Source organism: Oncorhynchus mykiss, chromosome 17 (genome assembly GCF_057628025.1).
Source record: "Oncorhynchus mykiss isolate SJ-2025 chromosome 17, ASM5762802v1, whole genome shotgun sequence".
Taxonomy (NCBI): domain Eukaryota; kingdom Metazoa; phylum Chordata; class Actinopteri; order Salmoniformes; family Salmonidae; genus Oncorhynchus; species Oncorhynchus mykiss.
This window is the reverse complement of record NC_143038.1, coordinates 69,915,296-69,939,105: the sequence shown is the minus strand read 5'-3', so window position 1 is coordinate 69,939,105 and position 23,810 is coordinate 69,915,296. Positions and strand designations below refer to the sequence as shown.

At 44.0% G+C, this 23,810-nt stretch overlaps 2 protein-coding genes across 5 annotated transcripts in view; one reads left to right on the top strand and one right to left on the bottom strand.

Annotated features, from left to right (window-relative positions):
- mars1 (methionyl-tRNA synthetase 1) overlaps positions 1-18,206 on the bottom strand; it is an 81,537-nt gene extending 63,331 nt beyond the window's left edge. The window contains exons 1-2 of one of the 3 annotated variants that reach the window (XR_016488098.1): positions 17,826-18,169; positions 7,591-7,681 (exon numbers count right to left, since the gene is read on the bottom strand). Coding sequence is in view for 2 of the 3 variants with exons in the window: in XM_090206448.1 (XP_090062574.1) it covers positions 7,591-7,681; positions 17,826-17,928 (194 nt within the window). In the remaining variant the exon portion in view is untranslated. Of the gene's footprint in view, positions 1-7,590; positions 7,682-17,825 lie in introns of all 3 variants that reach the window. The other 2 variants (XM_090206448.1, XM_090206447.1) reach the window with 2 other exon arrangements.
- The window catches only part of arhgap9 (Rho GTPase activating protein 9), a 72,626-nt gene continuing 66,957 nt past the window's right edge, over positions 18,142-23,810 (top strand). For both annotated transcript variants that reach the window (XM_090206449.1, XM_036950854.2), the window contains exon 1: positions 18,142-18,736. The gene's annotated coding sequence lies outside the window, so the exon portion shown is untranslated. The remainder of the gene's footprint in view (positions 18,737-23,810) is intronic.

Below are 23,810 nucleotides of genomic sequence, written 5' to 3'. Positions count from 1 at the left end.
ACATTGACTCTGTACCAGTACCCCCTGTATATAGTCTCCACATTGACTCGGTACCGGTACCCCCTGTATATAGCCTCCACACTGACTCTGTACCAGTACCCCCTGTATATAGCCTCCACACTGACTCTGTACCGGTACCCCCTGTATATAGCCTCCACATTGACTCTGTACCGGTACCCCCTGTATATAGCCTCCACATTGACTCTGTACCGGTACCCCCTGTATATAGCCTCCACATTGACTCTGTACCGGTACCCCCTGTATATAGCCTCCACATTGACTCTGTACCGGTACCCCCTGTATATAGCCTCCACATTGACTCTGTACCGGTACCCCCTGTATATAGCCTCCACATTGACTCTGTACCGGTACCCCCCTGTATATAGCCTCCACATTGACTCTGTACCAGTACCCCCTGTATATAGCCTCTACATTGACTCTGTACCGGTACCCCCTGTATATAGTCTCCACATTGACTCTGTATTGGTACCCCCTGTATATAGCCTCCACACTGACTCTGTACCAGTACCCCCTGTATATAGCCTCTACATTGACTCTGTACCAGTACCCCCTGTATATAGTCTCCACATTGACTCTGTACCAGTACCCCCTGTATATAGCCTCCACACTGACTCTGTACCAGTACCCCCTGTATATAGACTCCACATTGACTCTGTACCGGTACCCCCTGTATATAGTCTCCACATTGACTCGGTACCGGTACCCCCTGTATATAGCCTCCACACTGACTCTGTACCAGTACCCCCTGTATATAGTCTCCACATTGACTCGGTACCGGTACCCCCTGTATATAGCCTCCACATTGACTCTGTACCGGTACCCCCTGTATATAGTCTCCACATTGACTCTGTACCGGTACCCCCTGTATATAGCCTCCACACTGACTCTGTACCAGTACCACCTGTATATAGCCTCCACATTGACTCGGTACCAGTAATCCCTGTATATAGTCTCCACATTGACTCGGTACCGGTACCCCCTGTATATAGCCTCTACATGGACTCTGTACCGGTACCCCCTGTATATAGTCTCCACATTGACTCTGTACTGGTACCCCCTGTATATAGCCTCCACACTGACTCTGTACCAGTACCCCCTGTATATAGCCTCTACATTGACTCTGTACCGGTACCCCCTGTATATAGTCTCCACATTGACTCTGTACCAGTACCCCCTGTATATAGCCTCCACACTGACTCTGTACCAGTACCCCCTGTATATAGTCTCCACATTGACTCGGTACCGGTACCCCCTGTATATAGCCTCCACATTGACTCTATACCGGTACCCCCTGTATATAGTCTCCACATTGACTCTGTACCGGTACCCCCTGTATATAGCCTCCACACTGACTCTGTACCAGTACCACCTGTATATAGCCTCCACATTGACTCGGTACCAGTAATCCCTGTATATAGTCTCCACATTGACTCGGTACCGGTACCCCCTGTATATAGTCTCCACATTGACTCTGTACCAGTACCCCCTGTATATAGTCTCCACATTGACTCTGTACCGGTACCCCCTGTATATAGTCTCCACATTGACTCTGTACCAGTACCCCCTGTATATAGCCTCCACATTGACTCTGTACCGGTACCCCCTGTATATAGCCTCCACATTGACTCTGTACCGGTACCCCCTGTATATAGCCTCCACATTCACTCTGTACTGGTACCCCCTGTATATAGCCTCCACATTGACTCTGTACCAGTACCCCCTGTATATAGTCTCCACATTGACTCGGTAACGGTACCCCCTGTATATAGCCTCCACACTGACTCTGTACCAGTACCCCCTGTATATAGTCTCCACATTGACTCGGTACCGGTACCCCCTGTATATAGCCTCCACATTGACTCTGTACCGGTACTCCCTGTATATAGCCTCCACATTGACTCTGTACCAGTACCCCCTGTATATAGACTCCACATTGACTCGGTACCGGTACCCCCTGTATATAGCCTCCACATTGACTCTGTACCGGTACCCCCTGTATATAGCCTCCACACTGACTCTGTACCAGTACCCCCTGTATATAGTCTCCACATTGACTCGGTACCGGTACCCCCTGTATATAGCCTCCACATTGACTCTGTACCGGTACCCCCTGTATATAGCCTCCACATTGACTCTGTACCGGTACCCCCTGTATATAGCCTCCACATTGACTCTGTACCGGTACCCCCTGTATATAGCCTCCACATTGACTCTGTACCGGTACCCCCTGTATATAGCCTCCACATTGTCTCTGTACCGGTACCCCCTGTATATAGCCTCCACATTGACTCTGTACCGGTACCCCCTGTATATAGCCTCCACATTGACTCTGTACCGGTACCCCCTGTATATAGCCTCCACATTGACTCTGTACTGGTACCCCCTGTATATAGCCTCCACATTGACTCTGTACCGGTATCCCCTGTATATAGACTCCACATTGACTCTGTACTGGTACCCCCTGTATATAGCCTCCACATTGACTCTGTACCGGTACCCCCTGTATATAGCCTCCACATTGACTCTTTACTGGTACCCCCTGTATATAGCCTCCACATTGACTCTGTACCGGTACCCCCTGTATATAGCCTCCACATTGACTCTGTACCGGTACCCCCTGTATATAGACTCCACATTGACTCTGTACTGGTACCCCCTGTATATAGCCTCCACATTGACTCTGTACCGGTACCCCCTGTATATAGCCTCCACATTGACTCTTTACTGGTACCCCCTGTATATAGCCTCCACATTGACTCTGTACCGGTACCCCCTGTATATAGCCTCCACATTGACTCTGTACCAGTACCCCCTGTATATAGCCTCCACATTGACTCTGTACCAGTCCCCCCTGTATATAGCCTCCACATTGACTCTGTACCAGTACCCCCTGTATATAGTCTCCACATTGACTCGGTACCGGTACCCCCTGTATATAGCCTCCACATTGACTCTGTACCGTAACACCCTGTATGTAGCCTCCACATTGACTCTGTACCGTAACACCATGTATATAGCCTCCACATTGACTCTGTACCGGTACCCCCTGTATATAGTCTCCTCATTGACTCTGTACCGGTACCCCCTGTATATAGCCTCCACATTGACTCTGTACTGGTACCCCTGTATATAGTCTCCTCATTGACTCTGTACCGGTACCCCCTGTATATAGCCTCCACATTTACTCTGTACCGGTACCCCCTGTATATAGTCTCCACATTGACTCGGTACAGGTACCCCCTGTATATAGACTCCACATTGACTCTGTACCAGTACCCCCTGTATATAGTCTCCACATTGACTCTGTACCAGTACCCCCTGTATATAGACTCCACATTGACTCTGTACCAGTACCCCCTGTATATAGTCTCCACATTGACTCGGTACCGGTACCCCCTGTATATAGCCTCCACACTGACTCTGTACCAGTACCCCCTGTATATAGTCTCCACATTGACTCGGTACCGGTACCCCCTGTATATAGCCTCTACATTGACTCTGTACCGGTACCCCATGTATATAGTCTCCACATTGACTCTGTACTGGTACCCCCTGTATATAGCCTCCACACTGACTCTGTACCAGTACCCCCTGTATATAGCCTCTACATTGACTCTGTACCGGTACCCCCTGTATATAGTCTCCACATTGACTCGGTACCGGTACCCCCTGTATATAGCCTCTACATTGACTCTGTACCGGTACCCCCTGTATATAGTCTCCACATTGACTCTGTACTGGTACCCCCTGTATATAGCCTCCACACTGACTCTGTACCAGTACCCCCTGTATATAGCCTCTACATTGACTCTGTACCGGTACCCCCTGTATATAGTCTCCACATTGACTCTGTACCAGTACCCCCTGTATATAGCCTCCACACTGACTCTGTACCAGTACCCCCTGTATATAGACTCCACATTGACTCTGTACCGGTACCCCCTGTATATAGTCTCCACATTGACTCTGTACCGGTACCCCCTGTATATAGCCTCCACACTGACTCTGTACCAGTACCCCCTGTATATAGTCTCCACATTGACTCGGTACCGGTACCCCCTGTATATAGCCTCCACATTGACTCTGTACCGGTACCCCCTGTATATAGTCTCCACATTGACTCTGTACCGGTACCCCCTGTATATAGCCTCCACACTGACTCTGTACCGGTACCACCTGTATATAGCCTCCACATTGACTCGGTACCAGTAATCCCTGTATATAGTCTCCACATTGACTCGGTACCGGTACCCCCTGTATATAGTCTCCACATTGACTCTGTACCGGTACCCCCTGTATATAGCCTCCACATTCACTCTGTACTGGTACCCCCTGTATATAGCCTCCACATTGACTCTGTACCAGTACCCCCTGTATATAGTCTCCACATTGACTCGGTACCGGTACCCCCTGTATATAGCCTCCACACTGACTCTGTACCAGTACCCCCTGTATATAGCCTCCACACTGACTCTGTACCAGTACCCCCTGTATATAGACTCCACATTGACTCTGTACCGGTACCCCCTGTATATAGTCTCCACATTGACTCTGTACCGGTACCCCCTGTATATAGCCTCCACACTGACTCTGTACCAGTACCCCCTGTATATAGTCTCCACATTGACTCGGTACCGGTACCCCCTGTATATAGCCTCCACATTGACTCTGTACCGGTACCCCCTGTATATAGTCTCCACATTGACTCTGTACCGGTACCCCCTGTATATAGCCTCCACACTGACTCTGTACCAGTACCACCTGTATATAGCCTCCACATTGACTCGGTACCAGTAATCCCTGTATATAGCCTCCACATTGACTCGGTACCAGTAATCCCTGTATATAGCCTCCACATTCACTCTGTACTGGTACCCCCTGTATATAGCCTCCACATTCACTCTGTACCGGTACCCCCTGTATATAGCCTCCACATTGACTCTGTACCAGTACCCCCTGTATATAGTCTCCACATTGACTCGGTACCGGTACCCCCTGTATATAGCCTCCACATTGACTCTGTACCAGTACCCCCTGTATATAGCCTCCACATTGACTCTGTACCGGTACCCCCTGTATATAGCCTCCACATTGACTCTGTACCGGTACCCCCTGTATATAGCCTCCACATTCACTCTGTACTGGTACCCCCTGTATATAGCCTCCACATTGACTCTGTACCAGTACCCCCTGTATATAGTCTCCACATTGACTCGGTACCGGTACCCCCTGTATATAGCCTCCACACTGACTCTGTACCAGTACCCCCTGTATATAGTCTCCACATTGACTCGGTACCGGTACCCCCTGTATATAGCCTCCACATTGACTCTGTACCGGTACTCCCTGTATATAGCCTCCACATTGACTCTGTACCAGTACCCCCTGTATATAGACTCCACATTGACTCGGTACCGGTACCCCCTGTATATAGCCTCCACGTTGACTCTGTACCGGTACCCCCTGTATATAGCCTCCACACTGACTCTGTACCAGTACCCCCTGTATATAGTCTCCACATTGACTCGGTACCGGTACCCCCTGTATATAGCCTCCACATTGACTCTGTACCGGTACCCCCTGTATATAGCCTCCACATTGACTCTGTACCGGTACCCCCTGTATATAGCCTCCACATTGACTCTGTACCAGTACCCCCTGTATATAGTCTCCACATTGACTCGGTACCGGTACCCCCTGTATATAGCCTCCACACTGACTCTGTACCAGTACCCCCTGTATATAGCCTCCACACTGACTCTGTACCAGTACCCCCTGTATATAGTCTCCACATTGACTCTGTACCGGTACCCCCTGTATATAGCCTCCACATTGACTCTGTACCAGTACCCCCTGTATATAGCCTCCACATTGACTCTGTACCGGTACCCCCTGTATATAGCCTCCACATTGACTCTGTACCGGTACCCCCTGTATATAGCCTCCACATTCACTCTGTACTGGTACCCCCTGTATATAGCCTCCACATTGACTCTGTACCAGTACCCCCTGTATATAGTCTCCACATTGACTCGGTACCGGTACCCCCTGTATATAGCCTCCACACTGACTCTGTACCAGTACCCCCTGTATATAGTCTCCACATTGACTCGGTACCGGTACCCCCTGTATATAGCCTCCACATTGACTCTGTACCGGTACTCCCTGTATATAGCCTCCACATTGACTCTGTACCAGTACCCCCTGTATATAGACTCCACATTGACTCGGTACCGGTACCCCCTGTATATAGCCTCCACATTGACTCTGTACCGGTACCCCCTGTATATAGCCTCCACACTGACTCTGTACCAGTACCCCCTGTATATAGTCTCCACATTGACTCGGTACCGGTACCCCCTGTATATAGCCTCCACATTGACTCTGTACCGGTACCCCCTGTATATAGCCTCCACATTGACTCTGTACCGGTACCCCCTGTATATAGCCTCCACATTGACTCTGTACCGGTACCCCCTGTATATAGCCTCCACATTGACTCTGTACCGGTACCCCCTGTATATAGCCTCCACATTGACTCTGTACCGGTACCCCCTGTATATAGCCTCCACATTGACTCTGTACCAGTACCCCCTGTATATAGCCTCCACATTGACTCTGTACCGGTACCCCCTGTATATAGACTCCACATTGACTCGGTACCGGTACCCCCTGTATATAGCCTCCACATTGACTCTGTACTGGTACCCCCTGTATATAGCCTCCACATTGACTCTGTACCGGTACCCCCTGTATATAGTCTCCACATTGACTCTGTACCGGTACCCCCTGTATATAGCCTCCACATTGACTCTGTACCGGTACCCCCTGTATATAGTCTCCACATTGACTCTGTACCGGTACCCCCTGTATATAGCCTCCACATTGACTCTGTACTGGTACCCCCTGTATATAGACTCCACATTGACTCTGTACTGGTACCCCCTGTATATAGTCTCCATATTGACTCTGTACCGGTACCCCCTGTATATAGCCTCCACATTGACTCTGTACTGGTACCCCCTGTATATAGCCTCCACATTGACTCTGTACCTGTACCCCCTGTATATAGCCTCCAAATTGACTCGGTACCGGTACCCCCTGTATATAGCCTCCACATTGACTCTGTACCTGTACCCCCTGTATATAGTCTCTATATTACTTTTTTATTGTGTTACTTTTATATAAAAAATTACTTTAGTTTATTTTGTAAAATTTTCTTAACTCTTTATTTCTTGAACTGCACTGTTGGTTAAGGGCTTGTCAGTAAGCATTTCACGGTAAGGTCTACTACACCTGTTGTAGTCTGCATTTCACAGTAAGGTCTACACTACACCTGTTGTATTCGGCGCATGTGACAAATAACTTTAGATTAGATTTGATCATACCCCTTCCGATCTTTAGGACTTCCTAGAGAGTAAAGGTGTGAATGTCTGAGGCTATATAATGGAGGAATGATATAGTGTGTTAGTATAGATGGTAGAGCAGGGGTACTGACTGGCAGAAATGTCTATATAATGGAGGAATGATATAGTACGTTAGTATAGATGGTAGAGCAGGGGTACTGACTGGCAGATGGAGTTAGGGCTGAAGAGGTGTGTTCCACTGGGGAGGAGCAGGGCAGGCAGGGCTGGACGGCTGAGGTAGGGCACCACTCGCTCTGTAAAAACAACATACAACCCATTAGCCTACAGTTCATTAATAATAATAGATTATACTTTTCTATACACCCAAAACACTTTACATAGTAAAAGGGGAAGACTCACCTCACCTCACCATCAAAATACAGGTAAGAGTTAACAACTCAACCAACATATTCACTATCAACCACGTTTTCATGAAGTTGCCCTTAAACCTAGTAGTAAAGTCTGTTATTACACAGTAATGGAGTCGTGTCCCCCCCCCCCCCCCTCCCCGAAACGTATCACAAAGAAATGTCCTTTGGAGGGCTAAAGTGGATCTTAAAGGTTTAAAGGGATCATTGGTCACAGATTCAATCGTCATCATCAATTCTTCGAATTCATTTTAATCTGAAAACTAATCAGAACTCAATCTGATAAGACCCGTTGTTACACAGTCTATGGATGGGTAAGACCGAGGAGGATTGGCAATATGGCTTAATGTGTCTGTTAGGGCTGCCTGGATAGACAGAGGACTAGAGAGAGAGAGAGAGAGAGAGGACTAGACATCCTTGTCTGGCCAAGGCCCAGTTTGTCCTTTCTGTCACTGTGTGTTGTCTGTCTGTCTGTCTATGGGAGAATCTCGGTTGCATTCTCCTCGCGTCCTCTCTCCTCGACTCCTTCTCAAAACTAATTTATGAGGAGGTCAGAGGGGAGGGACCTCTGGCTTTCTCGTCCAATGGGTTTTGAGGAGGCGGCGAAAATATAGGACGCAAGGAGAATGCAATCAGGGGAGGCAGGTAGTCTAGTGGTCAGAGAGTTGGGCCAGTAACCGAAAGGTTGCTAGATCGAATCCCCGAGCTGACAAGGTAAAAATATGTCATTCTGCCCATGAACAAGGCAGTTAACCCACTGTTCCTAGGCCATCATTGCAAATAGGAATTTGTTCTTAACTGACTTGCCTCGTTAAATAAAGGTTCAATTGAGATTCTCCCTATATGATTGAACAGTTGACAGTGAAAGATGTTAGAGTGGACAGTGGACAGGAGTGGACAGGCTGGACTGTCAGTCTATATCATCACAGCAGAGCTCAGGAGGATCAGATCACATAGCTGGACAGTTCAGCCACAAGCTGAACAAAACAATCAGCTCATGGAGCAGCTCAATCATGGAGAAGCTTCAGAGAGAGACAGAGAGAGACAGAGAGAGACAGAGAGAGCAGGTATTATGATTGCAGCGTTAGGACCACAGAGGTTTATCTCCAACACCTTCTGCTTTGGGGAATACACATGATAACCTTGTTGTGTACTGCTGGCTTGGTAGTTATGACATAAGGGCATGTCCATGAAAACAGAATGATGCTGAGACTTTTTCACTTTAAAATGTATGTCAAACAATAACCAATGAATTAAACCAAGTCAAACAAACCATACAACTCTATACACAAGGACTACTTTGAACAATTTCCACTGATTTGTTTTACAAAAACAAAAAATTTGAAGAACAATGCAGCTGCAAAGTTTGGTAACAGAATGATGGTTTGTTCTGTCATTCTGTTACCAAATGATGGTTTGTTCTGTCATTCTGTTACCAAATGATGGTTGGTTCTGTCATTCTGTTACCAAATGATGGTTGGTTCTGTCATTCTGTTACTAAATGATGGGTTGTTCTGTCATTCTGTTACCAAATGATGGTTTGTTCTGTCATTCTGTTACCAAATGATGGTTCGCTCTGTCATTCTGTTACCAAATGATGGTTGGTTCTGTCATTCTGTTACCAAATGATGGTTCGTTCTGTCATTCTGTTACCAAATGATGGTTCGTTCTGTCATTCTGTTACCAAATGATGGTTCGTTCTGTCATTCTGTTACCAAATGATGGTTCGCTCTGTCATTCTGTTACCAAATGATGGTTGGTTCTGTCATTCTGTTACCAAATGATGGTTGGTTCTGTCATTCTGTTACCAAATGATGGTTGGTTCTGTCATTCTGTTACCAAATGATGGTTTGCTCTGTCATTCTGTTACCAAATGATGGTTTGTTCTGTCATTCTGTTACCAAATGATGGTTGGTTCTGTCATTCTGTTACCAAATGATGGTTGGTTCTGTCATTCTGTTACCAAATGATGGTTGGTTCTGTCATTCTGTTACCAAATGATGGTTGGTTCTGTCATTCTGTTACCAAATGATGGTTGGTTCTGTCATTCTGTTACCAAATGATGGTTGGTTCTGTCATTCTGTTACCAAATGATGGTTGGTTCTGTCATTCTGTTACCAAATGATGGTTGGTTCTGTCATTCTGTTACCAAATGATGGGTTGTTCTGTCATTCTGTTACCAAATGATGGGTTGTTCTGTCATTCTGTTACCAAATGATGGTTGGTTCTGTCATTCTGTTACCAAATGATGGTTTGTTCTGTCATTCTGTTACCAAATGATGGTTGGTTCTGTCATTCTGTTACCAAATGATGGGTTGTTCTGTCATTCTGTTACCAAATGATGGGTTGTTCTGTCATTCTGTTACCAAATGATGGTTGGTTCTGTCATTCTGTTACCAAATGATGGGTTGTTCTGTCATTCTGTTACCAAATGATGGTTGGTTCTGTCATTCTGTTACCAAATGATGGTTTGTTCTGTCATTCTGTTACCAAATGATGGTTGGTTCTGTCATTCTGTTACCAAATTATGGGTTGTTCTGTCATTCTGTTACCAAATGATGGGTTGTTCTGTCATTCTGTTACCAAATGATGGTTGGTTCTGTCATTCTGTTACCAAATGATGGGTTGTTCTGTCATTCTGTTACCAAATGATGGTTGGTTCTGTCATTCTGTTACCAAATGATGGTTTGCTCTGTCATTCTGTTACCAAATGATGGTTTGTTCTGTCATTCTGTTACCAAATGATGGTTGGTTCTGTCATTCTGTTACCAAATGATGGTTGGTTCTGTCATTCTGTTACCAAATGATGGTTCGTTCTGTCATTCTGTTACCAAATGATGGTTGGTTCTGTCATTCTGTTACCAAATGATGGTTGGTTCTGTCATTCTGTTACCAAATGATGGTTTGTTCTGTCATTCTGTTACCAAATGATGGTTGGTTCTGTCATTCTGTTACCAAATGATGGTTGGTTCTGTCATTCTGTTACCAAATGATGGTTGGTTCTGTCATTCTGTTACCAAATGATGGGTTGTTCTGTCATTCTGTTACCAAATGATGGTTGGTTCTGTCATTCTGTTACCAAATGATGGTTTGTTCTGTCATTCTGTTACCAAATGATGGTTGGTTCTGTCATTCTGTTACCAAATGATGGGTTGTTCTGTCATTCTGTTACCAAATGATGGGTTGTTCTGTCATTCTGTTACCAAATGATGGTTGGTTCTGTCATTCTGTTACCAAATGATGGGTTGTTCTGTCATTCTGTTACCAAATGATGGTTGGTTCTGTCATTCTGTTACCAAATGATGGTTCGTTCTGTCATTCTGTTACCAAATGATGGTTCGTTCTGTCATTCTGTTACCAAATGATGGTTGGTTCTGTCATTCTGTTACCAAATGATGGTTGGTTCTGTCATTCTGTTACCAAATGATGGTTGGTTCTGTCATTCTGTTACCAAATGATGGTTTGTTCTGTCATTCTGTTACCAAATGATGGTTGGTTCTGTCATTCTGTTACCAAATGATGGTTGGTTCTGTCATTCTGTTACCAAATGATGGTTCGTTCTGTCATTCTGTTACCAAATGATGGTTCGCTCTGTCATTCTGTTACCAAATGATGGTTCGCTCTGTCATTCTGTTACCAAATGATGGTTTGTTCTGTCATTCTGTTACCAAATGATGGTTTGTTCTGTCATTCTGTTACCAAATGATGGTTTGTTCTGTCATTCTGTTACCAAATGATGGTTTGTTCTGTCATTCTGTTACCAAATGATGGTTCGTTCTGTCGTTCTGTTACCAAATGATGGTTCGTTCTGTCGTTCTGTTACCAAATGATGGTTCGCTCTGTCATTCTGTTACCAAATGATGGTTCGCTCTGTCATTCTGTTACCAAATGATGGTTCGTTCTGTCATTCTGTTACCAAATGATGGTTCGCTCTGTCATTCTGTTACCAAATGATGGTTGGTTCTGTCATTCTGTTACCAAATGATGGTTGGTTCTGTCATTCTGTTACCAAATGATGGTTGGTTCTGTCATTCTGTTACCAAATGATGGTTGGTTCTGTCATTCTGTTACCAAATGATGGTTGGTTCTGTCATTCTGTTACCAAATGATGGGTTGTTCTGTCATTCTGTTACCAAATGATGGGTTGTTCTGTCATTCTGTTACCAAATGATGGTTGGTTCTGTCATTCTGTTACCAAATGATGGTTTGTTCTGTCATTCTGTTACCAAATGATGGTTGGTTCTGTCATTCTGTTACCAAATGATGGGTTGTTCTGTCATTCTGTTACCAAATGATGGGTTGTTCTGTCATTCTGTTACCAAATGATGGTTGGTTCTGTCATTCTGTTACCAAATGATGGGTTGTTCTGTCATTCTGTTACCAAATGATGGTTGGTTCTGTCATTCTGTTACCAAATGATGGTTTGTTCTGTCATTCTGTTACCAAATGATGGTTGGTTCTGTCATTCTGTTACCAAATGATGGGTTGTTCTGTCATTCTGTTACCAAATGATGGGTTGTTCTGTCATTCTGTTACCAAATGATGGTTGGTTCTGTCATTCTGTTACCAAATGATGGGTTGTTCTGTCATTCTGTTACCAAATGATGGTTGGTTCTGTCATTCTGTTACCAAATGATGGTTTGCTCTGTCATTCTGTTACCAAATGATGGTTTGTTCTGTCATTCTGTTACCAAATGATGGTTGGTTCTGTCATTCTGTTACCAAATGATGGTTGGTTCTGTCATTCTGTTACCAAATGATGGTTCGTTCTGTCATTCTGTTACCAAATGATGGTTGGTTCTGTCATTCTGTTACCAAATGATGGTTGGTTCTGTCATTCTGTTACCAAATGATGGTTTGTTCTGTCATTCTGTTACCAAATGATGGTTGGTTCTGTCATTCTGTTACCAAATGATGGTTGGTTCTGTCATTCTGTTACCAAATGATGGTTGGTTCTGTCATTCTGTTACCAAATGATGGGTTGTTCTGTCATTCTGTTACCAAATGATGGTTGGTTCTGTCATTCTGTTACCAAATGATGGTTTGTTCTGTCATTCTGTTACCAAATGATGGTTGGTTCTGTCATTCTGTTACCAAATGATGGGTTGTTCTGTCATTCTGTTACCAAATGATGGGTTGTTCTGTCATTCTGTTACCAAATGATGGGTTGTTCTGTCATTCTGTTACCAAATGATGGTTGGTTCTGTCATTCTGTTACCAAATGATGGGTTGTTCTGTCATTCTGTTACCAAATGATGGTTGGTTCTGTCATTCTGTTACCAAATGATGGTTCGTTCTGTCATTCTGTTACCAAATGATGGTTTGTTCTGTCATTCTGTTACCAAATGATGGTTGGTTCTGTCATTCTGTTACCAAATGATGGTTGGTTCTGTCATTCTGTTACCAAATGATGGTTGGTTCTGTCATTCTGTTACCAAATGATGGTTTGTTCTGTCATTCTGTTACCAAATGATGGTTGGTTCTGTCATTCTGTTACCAAATGATGGTTGGTTCTGTCATTCTGTTACCAAATGATGGTTCGTTCTGTCATTCTGTTACCAAATGATGGTTCGCTCTGTCATTCTGTTACCAAATGATGGTTTGCTCTGTCATTCTGTTACCAAATGATGGTTTGTTCTGTCATTCTGTTACCAAATGATGGTTTGTTCTGTCATTCTGTTACCAAATGATGGTTTGTTCTGTCATTCTGTTACCAAATGATGGTTTGTTCTGTCATTCTGTTACCAAATGATGGTTCGTTCTGTCGTTCTGTTACCAAATGATGGTTCGTTCTGTCGTTCTGTTACCAAATGATGGTTCGCTCTGTCATTCTGTTACCAAATGATGGTTCGCTCTGTCATTCTGTTACCAAATGATGGTTCGTTCTGTCATTCTGTTACCAAATGATGGTTCGCTCTGTCATTCTGTTACCAAATGATGGTTCGTTCTGTCATTCTGTTACCAAATGATGGTTTGTTCTGTCATTCTGTTACCAAATGATGGTTTGTTCTGTCATTCTGTTACCAAATGATGGTTCGTTCTGTCATTCTGTTACCAAATGATGGTTCGCTCTGTCATTCTGTTACCAAATGATGGTTTGTTCTGTCATTCTGTTACCAAATGATGGTTTGTTCTGTCATTCTGTTACCAAATGATGGTTTGTTCTGTCATTCTGTTACCAAATGATGGTTCGCTCTGTCATTCTGTTACCAAATGATGGGTTGTTCTGTCATTATGTTACCAAATGATGGTTGGTTCTGTCATTCTGTTACCAAATGATGGTTTGTTCTGTCATTCTGTTACCAAATGATGATTTGTTCTGTCATTCTGTTACCAAATGATGGGTTGTTCTGTCATTATGTTACCAAATGATGGTTGGTTCTGTCATTCTGTTACCAAATGATGGTTCGCTCTGTCATTCTGTTACCAAATGATGGGTTGTTCTGTCATTCTGTTACCAAACTTTGCATCTGCAAATGTTTTGTATAATTCTACCAAGACTATTGCCTTTTTTCTTTTCCCTTACAATAAAAACATTACAGTGAAATCCATGTGATCAACTTTAATTTGGAGAGTTGATTAGTAAGTCCAGTTTTGGTAAATCCAGTTACAGCTTCTTTTGACAAACTAATAATATAATAGTACACTGCTCAAAAAAATAAAGGGAACACTAAAATAACACATCCTAGATCTGAATGAATGAAATAGTCTTATTAAATACTTTTTTCTTTACATAGTTGAATGTGCTGACATCAAAATCACACAAAAATGATCAATGGAAATCAAATGTATCAATCCATGGAGGTTCTGGATTTGGAGTCACACTCAAAATTAAAGTGGAAAACCACACTACAGGCTGATCCAACTTTGATGTAATGTCCTTAAAACAAGTCAAAATGAGGCTCAGTAGTGTGTGTGGCCTCCACGTGCCTGTATGACCTCCCTACAACGCCTGGGCATGCTCCTGATGAGGTGGCGGATGGTCTCCTGAGGGGTCTCCTCCCAGAGCTAGACTAAAGCATCTGCCAACTCCTGGACAGTCTGTGGTGCAACGTGGCGTTGGTGGATGGAGCGAGACATGATGTCCCAGATGTGCTCAATTGGATTCAGGTCTGGGGAACGGGCAGGCCAGTCCATAGCATCAATGCCTTCCTCCTGCAGGAACTGCTGACACACTCCAGCCACATGAGGTCTAGCATTGTCTTGCATTAGGTCTCACAAGGGGTCTGAGGATCTCATCTCGGTACCTAATGGTAGTCAGGCTACCACTGGCGAGCACATGGAGGGCTGTGCGGCCCCCCAAAGAAATGCCACCCCACACCATGACTGACCCACCGCCAAACCGGTCATGCTGGAGGATGTTGAAGGCAGCAGAACGTTCTCCACGGCGTCTCCAGACTGTCACGTCTTTCACATGTGCTCAGTGTGAACCTGCTTTCATCTGTGAAGAGCACAGGGCGCCAGTGGCGAATTTGCCAATCTTGGTGTTCTCTGGCAAATGCCAAACGTCCTGCACGGTATTGGGCTGTAACGTGGACGTCGGGCCCTCATACCACCCTCATGGAGTCTGTTTCTGACCGTTTGAGCAGACACATGCACATTTGTGGCCTGCTGGAGGTCATTTTGCAGGGCTCTGGCAGTGCTCCTCCTGCTCCTCCTTGCACAAAGGCGGAGGTAGCGGTCCTGCTGCTGGGTTGTTGCCCTCCTACGGCCTCCTCCACGTCTCCTGATGTACTGGCCTTTCTCCTGGTAGCGCCTCCTTGCTCTGGACACTAAGCTGACAGACACAGCAAACCTTCTTGCCACAGTTCGCATTGATGTGCCATCCTGGATGAGCTGCACTACCTGAGCCACTTGTGTGGGTTGTAGACTCCGTCTCATGCGACCACTAGAGTGAAAGCACCACCAGCATTCAAAGGTGACCAAAACATCAGCCAGGAAGCATAGGAACTGAGAAGTGGTCTGTGGTCACCAAATGCAGAACCACTCCTTTATTGGGGGTGTCTTGCTAATTGCCTATAATTTCCACCTGTTGTCTATTCCATTTGCACAACAGCATGTGAAATGTATTGTCAATCAGTGTTGCTTCCTAAGTGGACAGTTTGATTTCACAGAAGTGTGATTGACTTGGAGTTACATTGTGTTGTTTAAGTGTTCCCTTTATTTTTTTGAGCAGTGTATATATAACCAGCCAGGTCACAGGTGAAATGATTTGCTGTATTCCTAAACAAAAACAACAGTACATCAACAATTGTACATGATAACTTCCATAATTAAATAGCATATTTAAATTTTACGTTTACTATGTTACTCGTTTTTTGCTTTGTAGCCAGAGCAAAAGCTGCCGCGTGACTGGTTATGTGCTGAATGCATGGCCTGACCGGTTTTGTCTGTCCTGTTTTGTCCTGTCCTGTTTAGTCCTGTCCTGTTTTGTCCTGTCCTGTCCTGTTTTCCAAATGTAAAGTTTTTCCCAAGAATATCCGTACTGTCCAGTCATGCTGATCCTCATCCTTTCCCGCTCATCAACTTGGATAGAGTCAAGGATATGTTTTGTATTATTCTAAAAGGCCGACTGCAACACACAGCATGTTTCCAATCCCCTTACATTGGATTTATGACAGAGTTACAGTAAGTAAAACAGTCTTCGTAACAGCTTCTTTTTACAAAGTAAAAACGGTATCAACCCGGTCAAATTATTAACATGAGCGCCAATCAATAGGAATAACACAAACTCATCATGACACTATTGTTATTCAGAATTAAATCAACCTCTTCGTCCTCACTTTCTGTTAGACCTCCTTTAAATTAGATTGATTGTGCAAAGTTATTTCATGGCCCATTCCTTCAGTGGGCAGGAATCGTTGACCTCGCTGGATAGAGGATATGTCTCGCAGGATTATAAAGTCTGACTGAAACATGCATTCGTTTCCCTTCCGATCAATGTGATTAGTAATAAAGTTATAGTAAATAAAAACCTTCCTAAGCCGTTTCTTTTTCCAAAGTAAAACGTAAAAAAGAGAATGGTAATTAACCCTCAAGGCACTAATTATTTACTGCTGATAGATAGGCATAATAAAAGTAATTCTTGTCTCTGGAAATTAAAATCAACCTCTTCACCCTCCTTATCTTTCAGTTAGGCCTAATTCAAATTCAATTGTGAAGTAAGGTGCACAGTTATCCATCTGTCATTCATTCAGTGAGGAGAGAGAGTCACATTAGCGCCTGGCTGGGTACCAATGTCCTACAGTAGATTGCCTTGGGGGTTAAGTTGGGTATAAGTTAAAAAATAAAATAAATAAAAAACAGGTAAAAAAAAAAGCTCTATATACTTTTCTGTTTGTGATTTCAAAACGTTGACAAAATTAGCAGTATAAAGTACAAACATTTAGGAAATGTGACGCTAACGGCGTCAGTGGCCGTTAGCCGTTCTAGTGTTGAGAAACCTAACGTCTAACTGTCTGTGTTATTTTTTCAGTGACTGCATGCCATGTAAACAATGTAAAGCCAGTAGACTAAATATGCAGAGGACTGTCTCTACATTGTGTTCACCTGGTGGTGGGAAAGAGGCATACAGCACTACTGTATATTGTTGGAACAACACAATCATGGCAATAGACCTAGCTGTAGCCTTTTCTGGTCAGTTCTCTGCTGTCACAGGTCAAATTGGTCAATTAATTAATTCATGTGTGTGGGCAGTGGATGTGATCTTGTTTGCCAGCTCTGTGACTCACTGATGGTACTTGGGTGAATGTGTCATTACCCTTCAATCCCGAATACTGATCTTCTATTCTGAGATTCAACCAACCTTGACAACAGTAGTGGAGTAGACGGATCTGATCTGGCAGTGTCAAACCTGATGGCCAGGCTCCAGGAAATGAATGGCTCCTCTTTACGAGAAAAACAAATCTGCTAACTAACCAGCCTAGTGGTTAGTTAGTACCAACGGGACATGTAAAGGTATCAATGATCGGACACACCAGTTAGCAGGCAACCTAGCAGCTAGCACGTCTAGCTAACGTTATTCTCTTACCTTCGTGGTTGACATGTTTAACGTCACATTTGACTCCCGTAAATTCGAGCACTGCTAGCACTTTAACACAGTGCGGATTTCCGTCACTCACGAATAGTTTCATCTAGCTGCCTCTAATTCAACTGCTTGTGGACTGAAATACCTAGATATAACTTGATAAAGTACTGGAAATGACAATAAAATGTAAATATCTAACAGCATGTAACTCCGCCGGTAAGTGCTACTCAACGCGCTGATGCAACCAGGGTTCAGTTGCACTTTTTTTTGCAAATGGCGCACATTGAAGTTTTCTGGAGTTTATCAAGACATGTGTTAAACCTGTAAAGTCAGACTATGAAGGACCACAATTCCCATCAGTGCGTATTGAAGCGACGCTACAACAAACTGACGCGCTCCTTACACTAAATATGATTGGTTCATGCAAAATCACATGGGATGTTTTTGAACCAATCGGTGGCCAAATACGTTGATGTAACCTAGAGAGATCTTTTTTTATCATCTGAACGAGAATTAATATTATAATAACCTACACAGGGAGTGAAGATACAAGTCTTGTATGCAACTGTGCACATTTTATACCCATCGAAAGCTCAACTCGATGTCAGCGTTGTTTTTAAAAAGCTGCATCACGTGACAGAGGACAAATTGCCTGACGACTCAAACGGAATTCTTCCGCTGCCCTATCACAGGAGGAACTGACGTCCGTGGGCGTGGCGTAGCGTTCGACGTGTTGAATGAGTTTGGGTAGCCAGGCAAGAGGAGAAAGCGACCATGCTGAAAATATCGCAAGGCACTGGAGGATGCGGATGCGATCATTTCGGTGGATATCGTTCGCTCGCTAGTGTACCCTTGGGATCACCGTTTTTAATATCAAAATAATTGATGACACACACCGCACCGACCTCCTAAAGGTGAGAAACTGCTTGTTTTAGGTTGTTCTAGCATTTAGAGACACATATTTATATATTTTATTCTGCAAAGTAATTTAGAACATTTAAAACATAAATGTTTTTTTGTTATGTAGTTCACAAGTTGTCAGTTAGCGATGTATTGGAATTGTCAGTTACTATATAGCCTATAAGTTATTGAGTCCTTTTGCAACTACATCTTTAATTTCAAAGCTCGTGTGGTGTTATTGTCAGTAAATAATACACATTGAAAACACCAGAAAATCAGGATTAAACAACTCTGTAGTCTATGAATAGACCTGCACTTTATAATAGCAAATCATTTCGTGGTTGTATGTAGTCAGTGGTACTTTGGTGAAATTGCCAAGTTAAACTATTTTCAGTATTTATGAGGGTCCATCCCAAGCTGTTGTGGTGTCTGGAGGAGCTGAGCAGGTGTAGGCTACTGGGTGATATATGTCATCATTAGCCCTTACTGACAGAGGCTCAACTTAAAATGTACACTATGTTTTATTACACACATACAACACACATTGTTTTGTTAGTGCTATCAAATTTGAATGCTCATCATTTTCATGTTTTCCCTCAACCATAACACAACACAAGAATGTAACATTTTGGACCAAAAAAGTTCTCTTCATATTGTTTTTCGACATCCTGTATGATTTTGTTTCGTTTCAGTTGTTAGGGTGCCGTCTTTCGGATGGGACGTTAAAACGGGTGTCCCGACTCTCTGTGGTCACTAAAGATCCCATGGCACTTAAAACCCCGGTGTCCTGGCTAAATTGCTAATCTGGGCCTCATACCATCGTGGACACCTAATCATCCCCAGCTTCCAATTGGCTCATTCACACCCTCCCCCCCCCCCCCCCCTCCTCTCCCCTGTAATTATTCACCAGGTCGTTGCTGTAAACGAGAATGTGTTCTCAGGTAACTTACCTGGTAAAATAAAGGTAAAATACATTTTTCAAGTCTCTTGAAAATCTACTTCGAACAGGATATGGAGCATAACCGAGGTGTCCTTTGAGGTTGTGGGACTGAGTGAACTCAGATACTTTGAGGTATCAGATGTGCACTGAGGCCATCATCACACTTATTCAGTTGTTCTATATTTCATCACTGCAGTAGAATAGTATTTTAGCATTCTCCATTTTCTCCATCCGTTTTTCTCAGTTCAAAACACAGAAACTATGACATCATAGAATCTATAAAAGGTCAGAAGCAAGTGTGACCAAGGCTGTCAGAGAAGGTTCTTTGTTTGAAGCCTAGCCTACTGCACATTTGCATGTTTCACTTACACTACTTTGACTAAAGGTACAGCCAATAAGAAAAGCACATGATACTATGCAATGGAAACAGTTAGAAGCATTGTGTTATCTTTCCATTTGGTCATCTTTCTCTCTGTCTGAGCAGAGTGGAGGGGTATCCTACGAAGTAGGTTTGACGAGGTAACTTTGATCAATTCTAAGTTCAACCGTTTTTTAAGCTCAGTTCTATCAGTTTGAGTGTCTGGAGCAGTGACTTTTTATGGAGAGAGAGAGAAGTTGCACAGGACAAAACAGGACAGGACAGGACAAAACAGGACAGGACAAAACAGGACAGGCCACAGGACAGGACAAAACAGGACAGGACACAACAGGACAGGACAAAACAGGACAGGACAAAACAGGACAGGACAAAACAGGACAGGACAAAACAGGACAGGACAAAACAGGACCGGACACAACAGGACAGGACAAAACAGGACAGGACTAAACAGGACAGGACAAAACAGGACCGGACAAAACAGGACCGGACACAACAGGACAGGACAAAACAGGACAGGACTAAACAGGACAGGACAAAAAAGGACAGGACAAAACAGGACAGGCCACAGAAGGACAGGACAAAACAGGACAGGACAAAACAGGACAGGACACAACAGGACAGGACACAACAGGACTGGACAAAACAGGACAGGACAAAACAGGACAGGACAAAACAGGACAGGACACAGAAGGACAGGACAATACAGGACAGGCCACAGAAGGACAGGACAATATAGGACAGGACAAAACAGGACAGGCCACAGAAGGACAGGACAATACAGGACAGGACAAAACAGGACAGGACACAACAGGACAGGACACAACAGGACTGGACAAAACAGGACAGGACAAAACAGGACAGGACAAAACAAGACAGGACACAGAAGGACAGGACAATACAGGACAGGCCACAGAAGGACAGGACAATATAGGACAGGACAAAACAGGACAGGCCACAGAAGGACAGGACAATACAGGACAGGACAAAACAGGACAGGACACAACAGGACAGGACACAACAGGACTGGACAAAACAGGACAGGACAAAACAGGACACTACAAGATACACTACAACAGCCACAGGCGTTTCAGCTGTTTATACTATACCCTACAGCCACAGGCGTTTCCGCTGTTTATACTATACACTACATCCACAGGCGTTTCAGCTGTTTATACTATACCCTACATCCACAGGCGTTTCAGCTGTTTATACTATACCCTACATCCACAGGCGTTTCCGCTGTTTATACTATACACTACATCCACAGGCGTTTCCGCTGTTTATACTATACCCTACATCCACAGGCGTTTTAGCTGTTTATACTATACACTACATCCACAGGCGTTTTAGCTGTTTATACTATACCCTACATCCACAGGCGTTTTAGCTGTTTATACTATACCCTACATCCACAGGCGTTTCCGCTGTTTATACTATACCCTACATCCACAGGCGTTTCCACTGTTTATACTATACCCTACATCCACAGGCGTTTCCGCTGTTTATACTGTACCCTACATCCACAGGCGTTTTAGCTGTTTATACTATACCCTACATCCACAGGCGTTTTAGCTGTTTATACTATACCCCACATCCACAGGCGTTTCCGCTGTTTATACTATACCCTACATCCACAGGCGTTTCCACTGTTTATACTATACCCTACATCCACAGGCGTTTCAGCTGTTTATACTATACCCTACATCCACAGGCATTTCCGCTGTTTATACTATACCCTACATCTACAGGCGTTTCCGCTGTTTATACTATACCCTGTGGTCTGAAAATGTTTCTCTGTGTTGCTACAGTGTTTGAGTTTGCACTGTCTATAGGGAGGTTTAATGCACTGCAATGGTCCCTGGCCACATCACACGCTCTCTGACTGATTCACACTGCGATGTTACTGTTGCAGAAAGTGGGTCTTTGATTTGGCTGATAGCTTGTGACAGCTCCCTGCCTCCCTCCCATCCCTGGTGGATCAATGGTCTCTGTGCTCTTCATCAGCAACATCAATGGATGAGCTGCCGGCTTCTGGGATGGTGCATGGAGGCCAGTGGGAGTCAGGTTGAATTCCAAAATGGCACCCTATTCCCTTCATAGTGCACTACTTTTAACCAGGGCCCATAGGGCTTATACAGGGAATTAGGGTACAATTTGGGACACACACCTCAGACTGGGGCTTTCAGCCGATGATGTGTGTATCTGTAGGTTCAACCAGCCTCTCGACTCTGCAGCCACAGGTTGCTGTGTTGGAGTGCTGCCGGCGTTCAGATTGGTTCTTATTCTAACCCATCACTGGAAAAAAGGACGAGATTTTTCTCCCTTCGTGTCTCATGAACAGAGATTTATACACCTTGCACTCTTGTTCTCCAGAAAGGAACAGTAAGAGCAACAGCCGACAGTCCGGTTCCTCTGACGTCAGAGACATTTTAATAACAAAACATTCAATGAAAGGCAAGGTGATGTCAGGTTGACTTAGTTTTTCTCCCAAATGGCACCCTTTTCCCTATTTAGTGCACTACTTTTAACCAGGGCCAATGGTAAAAATGTTTTATTTAACTAGGCGAGTCAGTTAAGAACAAATTCTTATTTACTATGACGACCTACACCGGCCAAACCCGGACGACGCTGGGCCAATTGTGCGCTGCCCTATGGGACTCCCAAATCACATCCGGTTGTGATACAGCCTGTAATCGAACCAGGGTGTCTGTAGTGATGCCTCTAGCACTGAGATGCAATGCCTTAGACCGCTGCGCCACTCGGGAGCCCCTGAGTGCAGTAGTGCACTAGATAGGGAATAGGGTGCCGGTTTGGACGAATACTTATTGTAATGCTAAGCTTCCTGTCTCTAATGGTCCTAAAAAAAAGAGAGTATGCCGTGAACCTGTTATGGCCCTGCTGGGGAATTTTAGAACGCATTAGTAAGGATTATAAATTACAACACAATTGCATAAACCTACGCAAAAATGGAGTCATAGCTTACATGTTTTTTATGATATAAATCTATTTCTCAAACACAAGTGTCACTATGAAATCCAAATACATGGAAAGTGAAACACTTTTATTAAATTGATATGAACCTATTTCTGAATAGTCCAGTGAGGTTTGGGGAATATTTCCAGAAAGTCACATGCTACAAAGGTGTCTAGCAAATCAGTCAAGTCATTTCGTCCTTATTGAGTCACAGCCACAGGTTAACAAAATGTATTGGAGCAGATCCACCCTCTCTCTCACACGAGCACACGAGCACACGCACACACACACACAGTGACGTTGTATCCACATAGGATGGAGTGTCATTGCAGGGCAGGGAGGGCCAACTGTGGATCAATTAATATACATTTTGTAGGGGTTGATACATTTTTTGTAAGGATAAATTAAGTCTGACATTTTAAAGTGGAAATTACAAACTTTAGAAGCCTTTTTTAAAACTCCAATACACAAAACATTTCCATTTCCTGAAAATTCTCTGCGACAGCATAGTGATCAAATGAAGTACGTACATCTGTACGTGCATGGCCCACACCACATCCTTGATGAAACCAGCACCACAACTAACTGAGTAGTGATGTTGCCAGCTCCACAACTAACTGAGTATTGATGTTGCCAGCTCCACAACTAACTGAGTATTGATGTTGCCAGCTCCACAACTAACTGAGTATTGATGTTGCCAGCTCCACAACTAACTGAGTATTGATGTTGCCAGCTCCACAACTAACTGAGTATTGATGTTGCCAGCTCCACAACTAACTGAGTATTGATGTTGCCA